Source organism: Pipistrellus hanaki (genome assembly GCF_964339955.1).
Source record: "Pipistrellus hanaki genome assembly, chromosome: 1".
NCBI classification, from domain to species: Eukaryota; Metazoa; Chordata; class Mammalia; order Chiroptera; family Vespertilionidae; genus Pipistrellus; species Pipistrellus hanaki.
In genome coordinates this window covers 7,342,698-7,358,137 of record NC_140503.1, presented here as the reverse complement: position 1 = coordinate 7,358,137, position 15,440 = coordinate 7,342,698, and the positions used below count along the sequence as shown (strand labels likewise).

Below are 15,440 nucleotides of genomic sequence, written 5' to 3'. Positions count from 1 at the left end.
TGGACAAATAGCTGAAAAGGGTTAAAGCAAGGTAAGCTGCTGAAGGAGGGCTGAGGCTGCCTGGCTCCCAGCACCCGTGGGCATTCCCGCATTCATGCTTCCCTCCCAGCCTCCTCCAGCCACAGGACAAGGCTCTTTCCCAGGCTGAATGAAGCCAGTCCTTCTCTTTGGCCTATAGCAGTGGTGGGCAAACTCATCAGTCCACAGAGCCAAATATCAACAGCACAATGACAGGAATTTCTTTGGAGAGCCGAATTTTTAAAACTTAAACTTCTAACGCCACTTCTTCAAAATAGACTCGCCCAGGCCGTGGTATTTTGTGGAAGAGCCACACTCAAGGGGCCAAAGAGCAGCATGTGGCTGGAGAGCCGCAGTTTGCCGACCACAGGTCTACACACACTACCAAGTTTCTTGTTACATGTTTCTGGTTCTCTGTCTTCCATCTCCTTTTCCTTTAAGCCAAAACCGTGCCAGCGCCCCGTGATTCTGTCCACCACACGTCTCGCCTTCGCCCAGGCGGCGGCTCTAGTTCCCCTTTCCGGCCTCTGGTGCTGTCTCGTCACCTCAACGGCCACCCTCCAGCCTCCCGAGGGGCCGAGGCTTCCCCACCACAGCCCTCCTGGCTGCGGGACAGGGCGAAGGCCGGGGAGGAAGTCAGAAGCTCCTTCAGCCCGAAGCCTTCCTTCCCTTTGTGACTCTGTTAGGAACGTGGAGGGCTAAACCACACATAATTCTCGTACATAATGTAAAACTGGGACTCGTTTTGATATTTCCAGAAAAATAAAAGAGAAATAAAAAACTCAAAACTAGTAAATTACTAATGCCTAAGGAATTTAAGATTTAATCTTTCTGTTTTGTTAATCCTCACCTGAGGATATTTTTCCCATTGATTTTTAGAAAGAGTAGGAGGGAGGAATGGAGAGGGTTGTGTGTGACAGACACACCCATTGCTTGCCTCCTACACATGCCCTGACTGGGACTGGGGATCAAACTGCAACCCAGGTACGGACCTTTGACTGGGAAAAAAACCAGTGACCTCTCGGTACATGGGCAGACATTAACCACTCAGCAACATCAGCCAGGGAAAGAAGAGAAAGTTTGTTTAGAAAGTTATAGAGGTAGCTGAAAACCATCTGGCTCAGTGGATAGAGCATGGCCTGCAGACTAAAGGGTCCCAGGTTTGATTCGGGTCAAGGGCATTTATCTTGGTTGTGGGCACATCCCCAGTAGGGGGTGTGCAAGAGGCAGCTGATTGATGTTTCTAGCTTTCTATCCCTCTCTCTTCCTCTCTGTAAAAACTCAATCAAATATATTTAAAAAAGAAAAGGAAGTTACAGAGGTAGAAAAACTGGGCTGTAGAAGAAATGGGCTCAGGAAACAAGTTACAGAAGCAAAAGAAGGGCCCTTGGAGCTTAGGGGAAAGAGCAAGAAAGACACACACACACACACACACACACACACACGGAAAGCAACGCCCTAGGAGAGGGGAAAGGCACAGGTGGGAAGAAGAGTGGCAAGATTTAATATTTAAAAAAATATATATATTTTATTGATTTTTTACAGAGGAAGGGAGAGGAATAGAGCTAGAAACATCGACGAGAGAGAAACATCAATCAGCTGCCTCCTGCACCCCCCTGCCCCTGTGCACACCCCCCCCCCCCCATGTGACAGCAAACAATGTACATGCCCTTGACTGAAATCAAATCTGGGACCTTTCAGTCCGCAGACCGACACTCTATCCACTGAGCCAAACCGGTTTCAGCAAGATTTAATATTTTTAAGCTAATATTAATTCAAAAGACATAAATGATATGAAATAAAGGAAAACAAACACTCCAATTTGAACTGGTACCAAGGGATTGAATTCTTTATTTTTTAATATGTTTTTACTGGTTTCAGAGAGGAAGGGAGAGGGAGAGGAAGAGAGATACAAACATCAATTATGAGAGAGACTCATCGATGGGCTGCCTCCTGTACGGTCCCCACCAAGGATCCAGCCTGCAACCCGGGCACATGCCCTGACTGGGAATCAAACCATGACCTCCTGGTTCATGGGTCAATGCTCAACCACTGAGCCCCCCCGGGTTGGAATTGAATTCTTAAAACATCTTTTCCTCAACTGGACCTTCAAACCCTGGATTTCAGTTTCTCAGTGAAGACAGAGGAGGCGGGACCAACTTACCAAGTTCTGCTGATAAACAGAACCTGCCTCCATCCTGACTGTTTAAAAAGAAGTGCTGGCCATTTCCCTTGGCTGTTCGTTATTGCTCTGCTACCCTGCATTCAAACCGTCTTCCGCAGGTGGTTTGCCCCGTGACAGGTGCAGGCCCCGCCTACCGCGTCACAGATCTATAAGGGCCCAGGTGGGTGGACTCCTGGCCTGTGTGCCAATACAGCTTGGTGCCATAGGAAATTCTTCCTGTTAACTTATTAACTATTTTATTAGTCATTTGGTGGAGGTGGGGGGGGGGGGGAGCTAAGCAAAGATCAAAAACAAATACTTTTTAGTCTTCCATCTACTTCTTTTCTTTGTGCTTTAGGGAAAGTAAGTCCTCAAATAATTTTTATGCGCACACACACACACACACACACACACACACAACTCTCCAGGCTGCCAGCTCTAAGAAGCTGAGCGCTGTAAAAGGCACTATTTGCCTTCAGCGCCAGCCCTACCTGCCTCTGCACTAATGAAGAGGAGTCGGCCCCTCGATACGCATCCCAGGGAGAAGCAGAATTCTAAGCGCAGGGTAAGTGCTGGCTAAAGGCAGCCACTACTTTCAGTCTTCAAGTTCTAGGTTAACGTTTTAGACCTTAAACACAACACACACAGCACCTGATCCCGGCCTGGTTGCTAACACGCTGGAGCAGCACACAGGTCCCGGGCCCCAGCTCCACCACTGCGAACGGGGGCGCCCGCTGCCTTTTCCTCCTCAGCACCCAGCCTCTCAGGGGGACAGAGCACAGCCAAAAGGCACCCGAGTAAAACCGCGACAAACACCACTCACACCAAGAACGCCTGTTCGGCAAAGAGCTCCCCCCGGCCCTAATGTCAGAAGCACGCTATGAAGAAAACAATGTTAAAAAAGGAAGAAAGAAAACAAGGTTCTACATGCCAGAGACTACAGAAAGGAGATTTCTCTCTCTCTCTTTTTTTTTTTTTAAAAAAATTAATAATATTTTATTGATTTTTTTACAGAGAGGGAGAGGGATAGAAAGTTAGAAACATCAATGAGAGAGAATCACGATCAGCTGCCTCTTGCATATCCCCTACTGGGGATGTGCCCACAACCAAGGTACATGCCCTTGACAGAAATCGAACCTGGGACCTTTCAGTTCGCAGGCCTATGCTCTATCCACTGAGCCAAACCGGTTTCGGCGAGGTTTCTTTTTTAAAATGCGGGACAATTTAACTGTCCCTTTCCCACAAATTCTAGTTCTTCACTATCAAAATAAACTGTTTAATTCAGCCTTTATTTTACATTTTAAGGAATGCTACCTTAACAGCAAAAAAATATTTTCAACAATAAAGATACATAGATAGATAGATAGATAGATAGATAGATAATAGATAGATATGGCTGGGTTAGTTAAAAAAAATATAGAGGCCGAAACCAGTTTGGCTCAGTGGAGAGAGCGTCAGCCTGCAGACTGAGAGGCCCCGGGTTCGATTCCGGTCAAGGGTATGTACCTTGATTGCAGGCACATCCCCAATAGGCGTATCTCCAATTCGTCTATCTCAAGTAGGCTAGTGGAGAAAATGGCCAATGGCTAACAAGACTAATGGCACCACATAGTTTTTCCTCAGACCTTTTGTAAGTGGAAAATAAATTACAGGCAGGCTGAATTACTTTAAATACTTCAGGGATTTTTTTTAACCCTCACTAGAGAATATGCTTATTGATTTTAGACAGAGGGGAAGGCAGAGAGGGAAGGAGGAAAGTGGGGGGGGGGGGGAAGAAGGAGAAAGGGAGCAGGAGAGGAGGGGGAGAGATGAGAGAGATGAGAGAGAGAAAGAGAGAGAAGGGGGGGAGGGAGGGAGAGGGAGAGGAAAGAAAACACTGATTTGCCCAAACCAGTTTGGCTCAGTGGATAGAGTGTCGTCTGCGGACTGAAAGGTCCCAGGTTCGATTTCGGTCAAGAGCATGTACCTTGGTTTTGGGCACATCCCCAGTAGGGGGTGTGCAGGAGGCAGCTGATCAATATTTCTCTCTCATCGACGTTTCTAGCTCTTTATCCCTCTCCTTTCCTCTCTGTAAAAAAATCAATAAAATATATTTTTTTAAAAAGAAAAGAAAAGAAAACACTGATTGATTGCCTTCTGTATGTGTCCTGATTGGGAATCAAACTGGCAACTTGGGAATGTGCCCTGACTGGGAATCACCCCACCTTTCGGTGGATGGAGTGATGCTCCAACCAATGGAGCCACTCCAGCCAGGACTTCAGGGATTTTTATAAACAAGGAATGAGGTAGGATTTCAATTTTAGACTGTCTCATTCTTTCGTCAATGCTCAAAAGTGCAAGTCATTATGGAGCCCAGATTTGGATGCTTAGATATTCGCTTCGCTGAAAGAAAATGTGCCCATCAAGATCTGCACAAACTAGAACACATACTAGAGGACTAGGGTTCCACCTAATAATTAGCAAAGTCCAATCCTAAGATGTTTGAGGAAAGTGAAGTACTTTTGAGCATTCCAGAAGCAAAGAACAATACAATTAAAAATAAACAAACAAAAAAAAGATGGAAATCACTCAACATGGAAATCACTTGATCTCAATTAATCAACTGTTCAATGAAAATATTATCAAGCATTAGCCAGGCCAAACAACTTAAAATACAATAACTTAAACAACAAAGATTAAAATATATTTTAATAAAATAATGTGCATTCAATGGAAAAAGACCAGAACCAACACCAAAAATGCTGACAGTGGTTACAGAAGGTGATTCTAACTTTATCTTTAAATTTTTCTAGCAAGACTTTTTTTTTTTTTTAAAGAGTATACTTAAAAAAAAAAAAAAAAAAAAGAGTATATGAGTTAAATGCATTTTATTAAAGAACACTAGTGGGGCCCTAGCTGGTTTGGCTCAGTGGATACAGCGTCAGCCTGCCAACTCAAGGGTCCCAGGTTCGATTCCGGTCAAGGGCATGTACCTTGGTTGGGGACCAAGCAGGAGGCAGGTGATTGATGTTTCTCTCTCATCCATGTTTCTCTCTCTCCCTCTCCCTTCCTATTAAAAAAATCAGTAAAATATATTTTTTGAAAAATACTAGTGAGGAAGACAAATACCATATGATCTCACATATAAGTAGAATCTTAAGTGAATAAATAAAAAACCAAAAAGCAAACCAACAAAAAACACTAGTGGGGCCCAGCCAGCGTGGCTTGATGGTTGAGCCCCCTCCTATGAACCAGGAGATTACAGTTCAATTATCCTTCAGGGCACATGCCCAGGTTGTGAGATGGATCCCCAGTGGGGGTTGTGCAGGATGCAGCCTATGGATGATTCTCTCTCATCACTGATGTTTCTCTCTCTCTCTCTCCCTTCCTGTCTGAAATCAATGAAAATATATTTAAAAAACAAAACAAAAAAAACCACTAGTGCATTTCCATTCGGTAAAACATAAACTCAATCATAACAGAAAACCCTAAACATTAATAACCTAAATATGCCCGTGTGGCTTCTTTGCTTTAGCATTCCCTGTGGATCTAAGAACATTATTCTTTCACACTCTGACCCTCAACCCTCCTGCAGAAGCAGAGGCCACAATGAAGCAGCTCCTGAAAACACTAGTCTTTGAAAGAAACAAATTATCACAAAGAAACAAATGGGCGAGGCCAATCGCATGGGTTCTCTCATTAACAGACCACGCAGCCTTTTGAGATGGTAAGAAGCTTGCTGGGGAAGCTTTTCTGACAAAGCACAATTCTTTGGTACCAACGCTGAAAGGTGCCCGCACATCATCCCTGGGTCCCCAGATGGACGGGGCCACACCCATCCGCGCGGTGCCTCCCGGTCCTCTACCAAGTGGTCTTCGAGAATTAACGGGACAACAGGGGGGGGGGGGGGGGGGGGGACGGACGGGGACGGGACGGGGCATGCGTGGGGAGGGGTTTGGGATGCGAATGGGTGGATGAGGACAATTATGAATCAAGGGACACCCTCCCTGAAGACAAGCTCTACTCTCAAAGACAAACCAAGGAGGTCACCATGGGCCTCCTCTCCCCACTCGCTGCCTAAACCGCCTCTTTCTCCTTTAAAACCTGTCAAACAGACTCAACTATCCCTGGGTCGCCATTGGGATCCTGTGGGCATTACACAAATTACAAGGTCTGATTAGCGTGGGCTGGACACCGAGCCGTTGCGTCTGAGGACAGGACTGGCTGGTGACCTTGGCCCACTTCCCCGGAGCCTCAGTCTCCTCGCGTGTGAAATGGGGAGAGAGCCACTCCGCATGGACACTGTGAGGTCCGAGAGGCGGGACTGCCGGCTCGCATCCGCCCCGAGGGGAAGCGGGCTCGCAGCCCTGTCACTCCGGGAGGCCCGGCGCCCGGGTCCACACCAGGCCCCGCCGGGGATGCCCGCCGGCCGCCGCTCCCCCAGCTCCGACCGCCCGCAACAGCGAAAAGGGCCAGAACCCGGCTGCCCGGGTCCCCCCGCCCCAGATCCAGGCGCCTGGACCCAAATCGAAACCGACAAGCTCATGTGACATTGGAGGCCGGGATGCGGCCTCCGCCCGCCGCGCTCAGCCGGGAGACGCTGTCCCCACCCAACTCGGCCATCTTGAGGCCGGCAGACAAAGCGATGCCATTGTTGGGGGAGGACGGCGAGGCGGGGACGCCCTCCTCCCGCCGCCACCCGGAAGGGACAGCCGGGCGCCGCGGCCGCCGGCCGGGCCGCACCTTTGAGCGTGGAGCGCTCCACCAGCACCGTGTGGACCTGCGGGTCCGAGAGGAACTTGCGCATCTGCTCCAGGGCGCTCTTCTCCTCCAGCGCCGCCTCCAGCGCGGCCGGCGCCTCGCCGCCGTCCTCCAGCAGCAGCGGCACCAGCTTGCGCAGGTGCTTCTGCAGCATCGACACGTCGGCCACGTTCTGCACGGCCGACACCTCCAGGCCGGCCGAGCCGTCCTCGCCGCCGCCCCCGGGATCCGACATGACGCCGCGCTCGGGACCCGCGGGCAGTGCAGAGAAAGCGGTCGAACTCCAGCGAGAGCTGGCGAACCAGAGGGACGGGTACCGGACGCTGCCCGCCGCTAACCCGCGGCCGACTGAGACCAGCAAAGCAGCGGCTCCGCCCTAAAGGCCACCGCCCGCCGGCCCCGCCTCGCCCGCCGCAGCCACTGGCGCCCGCTCGCGGCCCTGGCGTCACGACGTAGCGCATGCGCACTGGCAGCCCCCCGGCGAGGATGCGCAGACTTCTGGGACTTGTAGTCTCAGCATTGGGCGGGACCCAGGGTTCCGCACCTCCAGCCCTTAAGAATGGGGACTTAGCGCAGGGGTCCGTGTAGGACAGGCATGAGCTATCATTTTCCTTGTTTACTGCTGTGGCTGCTGCGAACAGCGTAGAGCCCAGACGCTCCACAAATATCAAATGAACGAAGGAATGCTGTGAATGATGAGAGCTAACGTTTTTTGAGCACTGAGCTTGTGCCCGACATAGCACTTAGCCAGTGTTCTCTCATTGAACAAATGAATGACTACGATGTGTTAAGAGCTAACATATGTAGTCATGACATATGTATAACTAGATATATTTGGGAGGACATTTATAAGAGGTGGTGGAGGCGATGAGGTGCGTGTCCGGACACGAGTCAGGTGGCTAGGGTGGTAAGGGGGAGGTTGGGAGGGGCACTCCCAGCAAAGAAAATAGCCTTTACAAGGGGAGAGGGCTTGAAGGTTGCAGCTGGGGCCCTGGCTGCAGGGGCAATGTTAGGTGAAGCTGAGAGATGACACCTGAGCGGCGGGGTAAAGCTAAGCTGTGGGTTCTGGGCTGCTAATGACAAAATAATTCCCCCCAGGATGCTGTGAGGACCAATAGGGAGACCCCATGTGACAGCATCCACCTGGATTAGTGATGTTCCACTCGCAGCGGAGGCTGGTACTGTCACCCCAGGGCCTCAGCATCTGGCTCCACATAAGGAGGGGCTGAGAGGGCTTTGGGCTAAGGGTCCCCGGCTCCCATCGACCTGGACCTCCTTCCTTACACTGAAATGGCATCAGGGCCAGAATCGAGGTGGCCTGCATTCTTGGTTTAGAGATGACAGTTTCTTTAAATTGGCCTTTGATAGTTCAAATTTATACCTTGCTTATTAAATTGCGTGAAGGAAGGGAAGCCAAGGCCTTATTTTTACAGCAAAGTGCAGAGTCAGAGAGCTGAGTCCTGATTGGTGGAAGGATGGTGGGATGATCTGATTTCCCCAAATCATCTTTGGAAAACTCCAAGACATAAAATTATCCCTGCTCAATCACCAGGTGCCCAGTCCCAGCGGCTGCTGGAACATGAAGACTAAACAGATTCTTGACTTTAAGGAGCTAATGGAGGGAGAGATTAATATCCTGCCCTCCTTCCCTGCCGTCCACCCTGGGGTAAGATAGAAATAGCCTTCTGGGAACAATAAGAGCAGCTGCGAGGAGTCTGCACTCTGATCACAACGGTAATGAATGATCACCCCACCCACGGCCAGCAGCATGCTCTCAGTGCTGGGCACTCTGCTGAGTTCCTCCCAACCCCATGTCCTTGGGGGTAGGGACAGCGACAGAGGCAAATCTTTTAGGCGCAGGTCAGTGAAATCTGAACTGGCTGCACACCATCTGAGACCCAGAAATCCAGCAGCAACCTGGCAGAGGGAGAGGCTGCCTGAGGGCTGCACGGTGAGTCAGCACCGACCCCAAGACTGCCGCTCCAGCATCCAGGCCACTCCAGCATCTGCAACTTGGCCTCCCGCCAGGGCAACAGGCCGCAGCCTCCGGATTTGCAGCCCAAACTGGCCGCTCCCACTGCTTAGTGGATTGGGTATCTCAGCTGTCTCTTATATTTTATATATATATATTTTATATATATATATATAAAATTGATTTTCTACAGAGAGGAAGGGAGAGGGACAGAGAATCAGAAACATCAATGAAAAACATCATTCATCTGCCTCCTGCACCACCACGCCCCTCCCCACTGGGAATGTGCCAGCAACCAAGGTACATGCCCTTGACCGGAATTGAATCTGGGAACCCTCAGTCCACAGGCTGATGCTCTATCCACTGGGTCAAACCGGCCAGGGCTAGAATCATCCTTTAATTGGCAGTGGGCCGGAAGTGCTGGAGATGGGATTCGTTCTAAGTTGATAGGAAATGATGGCTGCTAGGAAGGCATTTGTATTTTATAGGAAAATTGGAGGTGAGCTGTCTACACCGAGGCGGCTGCATCCACTCTTTAAAGTACTGCGCTGGTGGCTCTCCAAGTCCCAATCCTTCAGTCTCACCTCCACCTTCCCTCTCCCTCCTCCACTTCCAACCTCAACACAAGCCCCGCCAGCCCAGCACTTTTCAGAATCTGCCCCATGGATCTCCCCTCCTCTCCCTCAAAGTTCCACATTGGGCTGGGCCCATCCATCATCCATCCATCCATCCATCCATCCATCCATCCATCCATCCATCCATCCAGTGGCGCTGGTTGTGCCCTCCCCGGGGCACGCGGTGCTGGCGGTGGCAGCAGGGTCTCCTCCGCAGCGCACACTTTGGATTTTGACCTTTCCAGCTGCTGACAGCGCGGGGCTCCACCCACCTTACAGGGCACAGGGTTACAGGCTTCTTCCAGGACCCACCCCCTTTTCTCTTTCGATTCCCAGTCCTGAACCCCAAGTAAGGCTGGAACCAAAACGGGACCCTGGAGGCTTTGAGACCCGCTGGGGACGGCTGCAGGGCTGGAGGGGAAGCCACCCTGAACGGAACAATGCGGCGTCTTGGCGCCCTCTGGTGGCGCCGAGGAGCACGCGCACAATGGCACTCCCTCCCGGGGCCGGAGGGCCCTCCCTAGCCAGCTTCCCTATCCATCGCCCAGGCGTCCCGGCTCACCTCCCCAAGGTCACCTGAGTCACTCGTCCAGAGCAATGCCAGCCCGTGGCTCAGCCTGCCTCCCACCGCCCGCCCAGTACTAAAGGCTCGCTGAACCCCTGACAGTTCTGAACGCCCTGGCCCCTGCTCTTACATAAGAACTGTGTCCCCAGCCAAGGCCACCCTGCCGGCCCTGAGCGCGCTGGGCCCCATCCCCTCTCGTGGACGGACGTCGCCTCTGAAATTCTCCTCCTGCTCCCAAATGTTCTCCCCACTCCTAAAACCTTCCCAACGGTGTCCAGTGCATCCCTTCTTTCAAAAGGAAAAGGAGAAAAGCCCGCCACGCCTTCCTGCCCTTGTCAGCAAAGCTCCTTGAAAGTGAGTCTGCGTGGGGCCTGCCTGCACCAGCCTTGAACATACCGCGGGGTGCTCTGAGCCCAGCCCCGTGCTCCTGAGCAGGTGCTCCTGTGGCCAACCACGCCGCCCCCTGGCCGAATCCAGGAGCAGCCTTTGGTCCTCATCTTGCTGATTATTGGACAGGAGGAACACCCTGCCCCCCTCACTGACATTGCTTCACCTGGCTTTTGGGCCACATTCTCCTGGTGGTCCTCATCTCCACAGCTCCTTCTCCATCTCCTTTGCTGGATCCTCTCTTTCCAACCCCTGCACGTGGGAGGGGCCCAATGGTCAGCCTTCAGATGGCATCTGTGTCCCATCAGCGCTCCCTCCCCAGGGGGCCTCCTGGTCCTGTGACCTGAATACATCTCCACGGGACCCCCACCCCAGGAAGCATCCTGCTGCCGTTGGGTGGAGTGTTCCAGGAATTGCCAATTAGGCCACATTGGTTGAAAGTGCGGTTCAAGTCCTCTACATCAAGCATGTGCAATGCTCGGCCCACAGGCCGCATGCAGCCCCACAAGGAATATTTCTGCAGCCTAGCCAATATAATGGTATGGAAGAAACATTTAAAATTTTCTTTTACAGTATAACTTTTACAATATCCTGTTACAATTACCTTTTTGGGGGGATATTTTTTATTTTTAAAATTTGTTTATTAAGGTGTTACCTATGTGTCCTTATTCCCCCGTTATAATTAATAACGAACATTATAATTAATAACGAACATTTGCTAATGACTGATGACTATAATCGTGTTGCATTCATTTCCCTTCTGTGCCTTCGGCGCAGGCGCACCATTTCTTTCCATTAATACCAGCAGCTAATATTTTAGCAGCCGATGGCGACATCATTGGTCTTGGACTGACTTGTTTGGTGAGCACAACAGGACATATTTCGCTTTCAGAGAAGAGGAAAAAAAAGGTTTATTTGCATTACCCTTATTAATTTGTGCAGTTATCCAGTGTCTGGTAAGTTAATGTTCAAGAAAAATATTAATTTTTGTTAAATTTTTCTTATTATTTTATAAATGATGACTCATTTATTTCAGCCCTTTGTATTCAGCATGTCTCTATCGGAATAAACCTACATTTCTATGAGAATGGAAGCTTTTGTTTTTTTGTGGCCCACATACACTTAAACCTTACTTGGCCTTTGAGTTTGACATGCTTGCTCCACATCCTTACTGATTATCCACCCACAGGTTCTACAGATCACCGAGAGGCGCTGAACTTTTGCATTATGACTGAGCATTTGCCTCTCTCTCCTCGTAGTTAGATCTGGACTTGCTCCATATATTTTGAGGCCGTTATTAGATGAATAAACATAACGGATTGTTATGCCATTTTAGAGAGAGGAACAAAGAAATATTGATTTATAGTTCCACTTATTTATGCATTCACTGGTTGATTTTTTTTTATTTTTTTTATTTTATTTTTTTATTGATTTTGTACAGAGAGGAAGGGAGAGAGATAGAGAGCTAGAAACATCGATGAGAGAGAGTCATCGATCAGCTGCCTCTTGCACACCCCCTACCGGGGATATGCCCGCAACCAAGGTACATGCCCTTGACCGGAATCGAACCTGGGACCTCTCAGTCCCCAAGCCGACGCTCTATCCATTGAGCCAAACCGGTTTCGGCCACTGGTTGATTTTTGTATGTGCTCTGACTAGGGATTGAACTAGCAACCTTGGCATATCAGGACGACACTCTAACCAACTGAGCTACCTGGCCAGGGCCCCGTCTGCCATTTTGAAATGTCTCTCTTTATTTCTAGTAGCAGCATTTACCCTATGATTATTTTTGTCTCATTTTAGCGCATTCAATCAACAAGGATTCATTCACTCAAGCACTCCAGCTTTCTTCTGATCCGTGTTAGTGTGATATATCTGTTTCCATCCTTTACTTTTAACCTGTTGGGTTTTCATCCTTTACTTTATATTTAAAGTGGCTTCTTATGGGCAGTGTACAAAGTTGGCTCTTGCTTTAAAAAAACCTTTCCTAACAACTCCTGCCCTGTATTTGGAATTATTGCTATGGCCGGGTTAAGTCACCACATTGGATATGTTTTATACTTGTCCCTCTGTTCTTTATCATCTGAGAGAGAAAGACGTCCTGGACTTGCCCACGTGGGCCCTGAGTGACCTGGCCCTTGGCTCTCCCTCAGACCCATCTCCCATTTCTGGTCCCTGGGCTTGCCGACCTCCTGTTGCCCCCAATGACCCAAGGTACACCTCAGGCTGAGGGTCTTTTCCTCTTTCCAGAATGCTCTTCCTCCAGGATCCTAATGGGCTGGCCGGCCCCTTTCCTAAGTCACAGCTCTGCTCAAATGTGACACTTCAGATGGGACCTCTGTGACCGCCTTCTCCATAGTAACACCTCGCCGCTCTCCCCTTTACTTATCGCTCCGTCTTCCTCCCGAGCATGTTTCCTGGTGTGACACTCACGTGTGCTTCTTGTCCATGGTCTGCACCTCCAGCTGGAATGTGATTCCATGCAGGCCAGGACAACCCCCGATTAACACCAAATATTGCAAGTGTCCTTGCTTGAACCCATGTCCAGCTCGCTGTGGGCGTGGAATAAATCTTTGGGTTAGGAGTAAACAGAGTACTCCTGTCCAGGTATGCAGAGTAATTCTAAAAGGACAGAACCTTAAAAATGAACAGATTATTCAGCAACCAAGTTACAGATAAACACATCAAAGCCAATTAATAAACAGTCCGGTTTATTTCTATATTACAGACTTGCATTAAGTGCCCCTTGTGTCACATGCATTACAACCCCGTCTAATCCTTCCCAGGCCTTGCAGTTTATCACCATCCGTAATGCAACCCTTCATTCCTCAAGACCGAGAAGAGGAGACCCGTACAAAGCTCTCGATGGACCTTCATGAAGTCGCTGCATTCGACAGCTGGGGGTTTGGGATGTCACATGTTGTGGACTGAATGGTGTCCCCCAAAATGTTGAAGTCCTAACTCCTGGTGTTGTGTCGTAAATCAACGAGATAGATACGAGACGCCTTAATGAGCCAGTTAATTAGGAGTCTTTATTCTCGAGGGCGCAGAGGGAGGTGTTTTCCAAAATTCTGAGCACCGACATAGAGGAAGTTTCCCGTATTTATACCTTCTGAGCTTCTATATCTGCAGATTTCACAAAGAGCTCTGTGTAGGTTATTGTTAGACAGCTTGTAACCTTGAATACATAATGAATCAATACTTGGCATAAGAATATGGGAATTATTATTAGTGTCAGTATTAGCCTGTTACATCAGATGGCTAGCTTGCAAGGTTAGACAGCTAAGTTTTTATCTTTTTTTATTACTTAAACTAAAACAGTTATTTTACTGAATAAGGGACTACCTAAAAATAAGAGTTGACCTACAGAATAAGAGACTGTCTAAGACAGGGGTTGGCAATCTTTAAGACATAAAGAGCCACTTGGACCCGTTTCCAAAGGAAAAAAAAAACCTGGGAGCCGCAAAACCATTGCAACATTTAAAACAAATATAAAACTGCATATATTATTTCTTACCTTAATGCTATATACAAGATCGTGCAGTTAGCTGTCAATCTGAAGAAAAAAAGGACTTTTTCACTTAACAATGAAAAATATATTTTTGCAAATTAATAGCTAATTAAAATATTTAATTTACCTGGTTAATGGGATTTTTGCTCCTGAACCTCAGTGCACAGTGTCTGCACATCAGGGCTGTAAGACGTTACCTTCATTTTCACACAGGCTTGCAAGTTGTCGTCTGTGAGGCGTGACCGATGTTTGTTTTTAATATAGTTCATGTTGGAGAAGACCTGCTCACATACATATGTGGAGCCGAAGATCGACTCCAAATGCATACTTTTTCATGTTTATATAAGTGTTGGGGATGGCATTCCATGTTTCGAATACAAGTTTGTCCTGTTTGGGAAGGTTTTCAATATCACTCCATTTATGATTCTGAGCCAGAATGGCCTTTTGACGGGCAACATCCTCAAGAGTAGCGGCCAAGCATTTGAACTTGGACACCCACATACCTTTGTTGGCTATATCGGCCAGTTCCATCGCAAGATCAGGTTGACTTACATCTGCAAATGCAGTCATATTCAATAGGGATGGATCGATCGCCAGGGGAGTGACAGGGAAGGATAATGTGGTTTTTTCCTCTCTGAACTCACAGAATCGTTTCCCAAACGAACTTTGCATTGTGGTGATTGCAGACTTCAAATATTCCAAATTTATCGTATCATGACTTTGTTTGAACTCTCTCAAAGAGGGAAAGTGAGACAGTGTACCTCTCTGTAAATCTTTGACAAACACTGTCAATTTGCGCTCGAATGCCAAAACCTCCTCCAACATGTGCAGGGCTGTGCCTCCTTTCCTCTGAAGGGTTGTATTTAGTGTGTTTAGATGTGCTGTCATGTCTACCATAAAATGTAATTTTTCCAGCCACTCTGGTTGTTCCAGCTCAGCAAAGGTGAGCTCTTTGCTGGCCAGGAACGTTTTTACTTCTTCCAAACATGCAACAAGGTGTTTTAGCACCTCGCCTCTGGACAGCCACCGGACCTTGCTGTGGAGCAGGAGGTCAGAATATATGCTTTCCACCTTATCCAATAGCAAACGGAACTGGCAGTGGTTTAAACCCTCTGCCATTATCTTATTAACAATCTGAATGACCACATCCATCACTTTTGTGCATTCCGGGGGAAATGTTTGAGCACACAATGCTCTTGGTGCAGGATGCAATGAAATGAGAGCAGCGTTCTACCCAGAGCCTTCTGCAGTAGAGCCACAAAGCCCTTCTGTGCTCCTCTCATGCTCGGTGCCCCATTAGTAGCCACTGAGACCAGGTGGTTGGTGTTTATTTTTTCAGCATTTAAATAGTCCAGGACAGCCTTACAGATATCCTCACCCCTTGTTTGGTCTTTTGGTGGTAATCAGCTCAATCAGTTCTTCCTGTGGCCCAAAAGAGTTCACATATCGGCAGAACAGCGCTATTTGTA

General features: G+C 48.6%; 1 protein-coding gene across 1 annotated transcript in view; it reads right to left on the bottom strand.

Moving 5' to 3' along the window:
* Positions 1–7,323, bottom strand: part of DYNC1H1 (dynein cytoplasmic 1 heavy chain 1) — a 74,878-nt gene extending 67,555 nt beyond the window's left edge. Inside the window, exon 1 of the mRNA XM_084869720.1 lies at positions 6,905–7,323. Within this exon, the coding sequence (XP_084725846.1) occupies positions 6,905–7,157 (253 nt within the window). The 5' untranslated portion in view covers positions 7,158–7,323. The remainder of the gene's footprint in view (positions 1–6,904) is intronic.
* Positions 7,324–15,440: the final 8,117 nt, after the last annotated feature.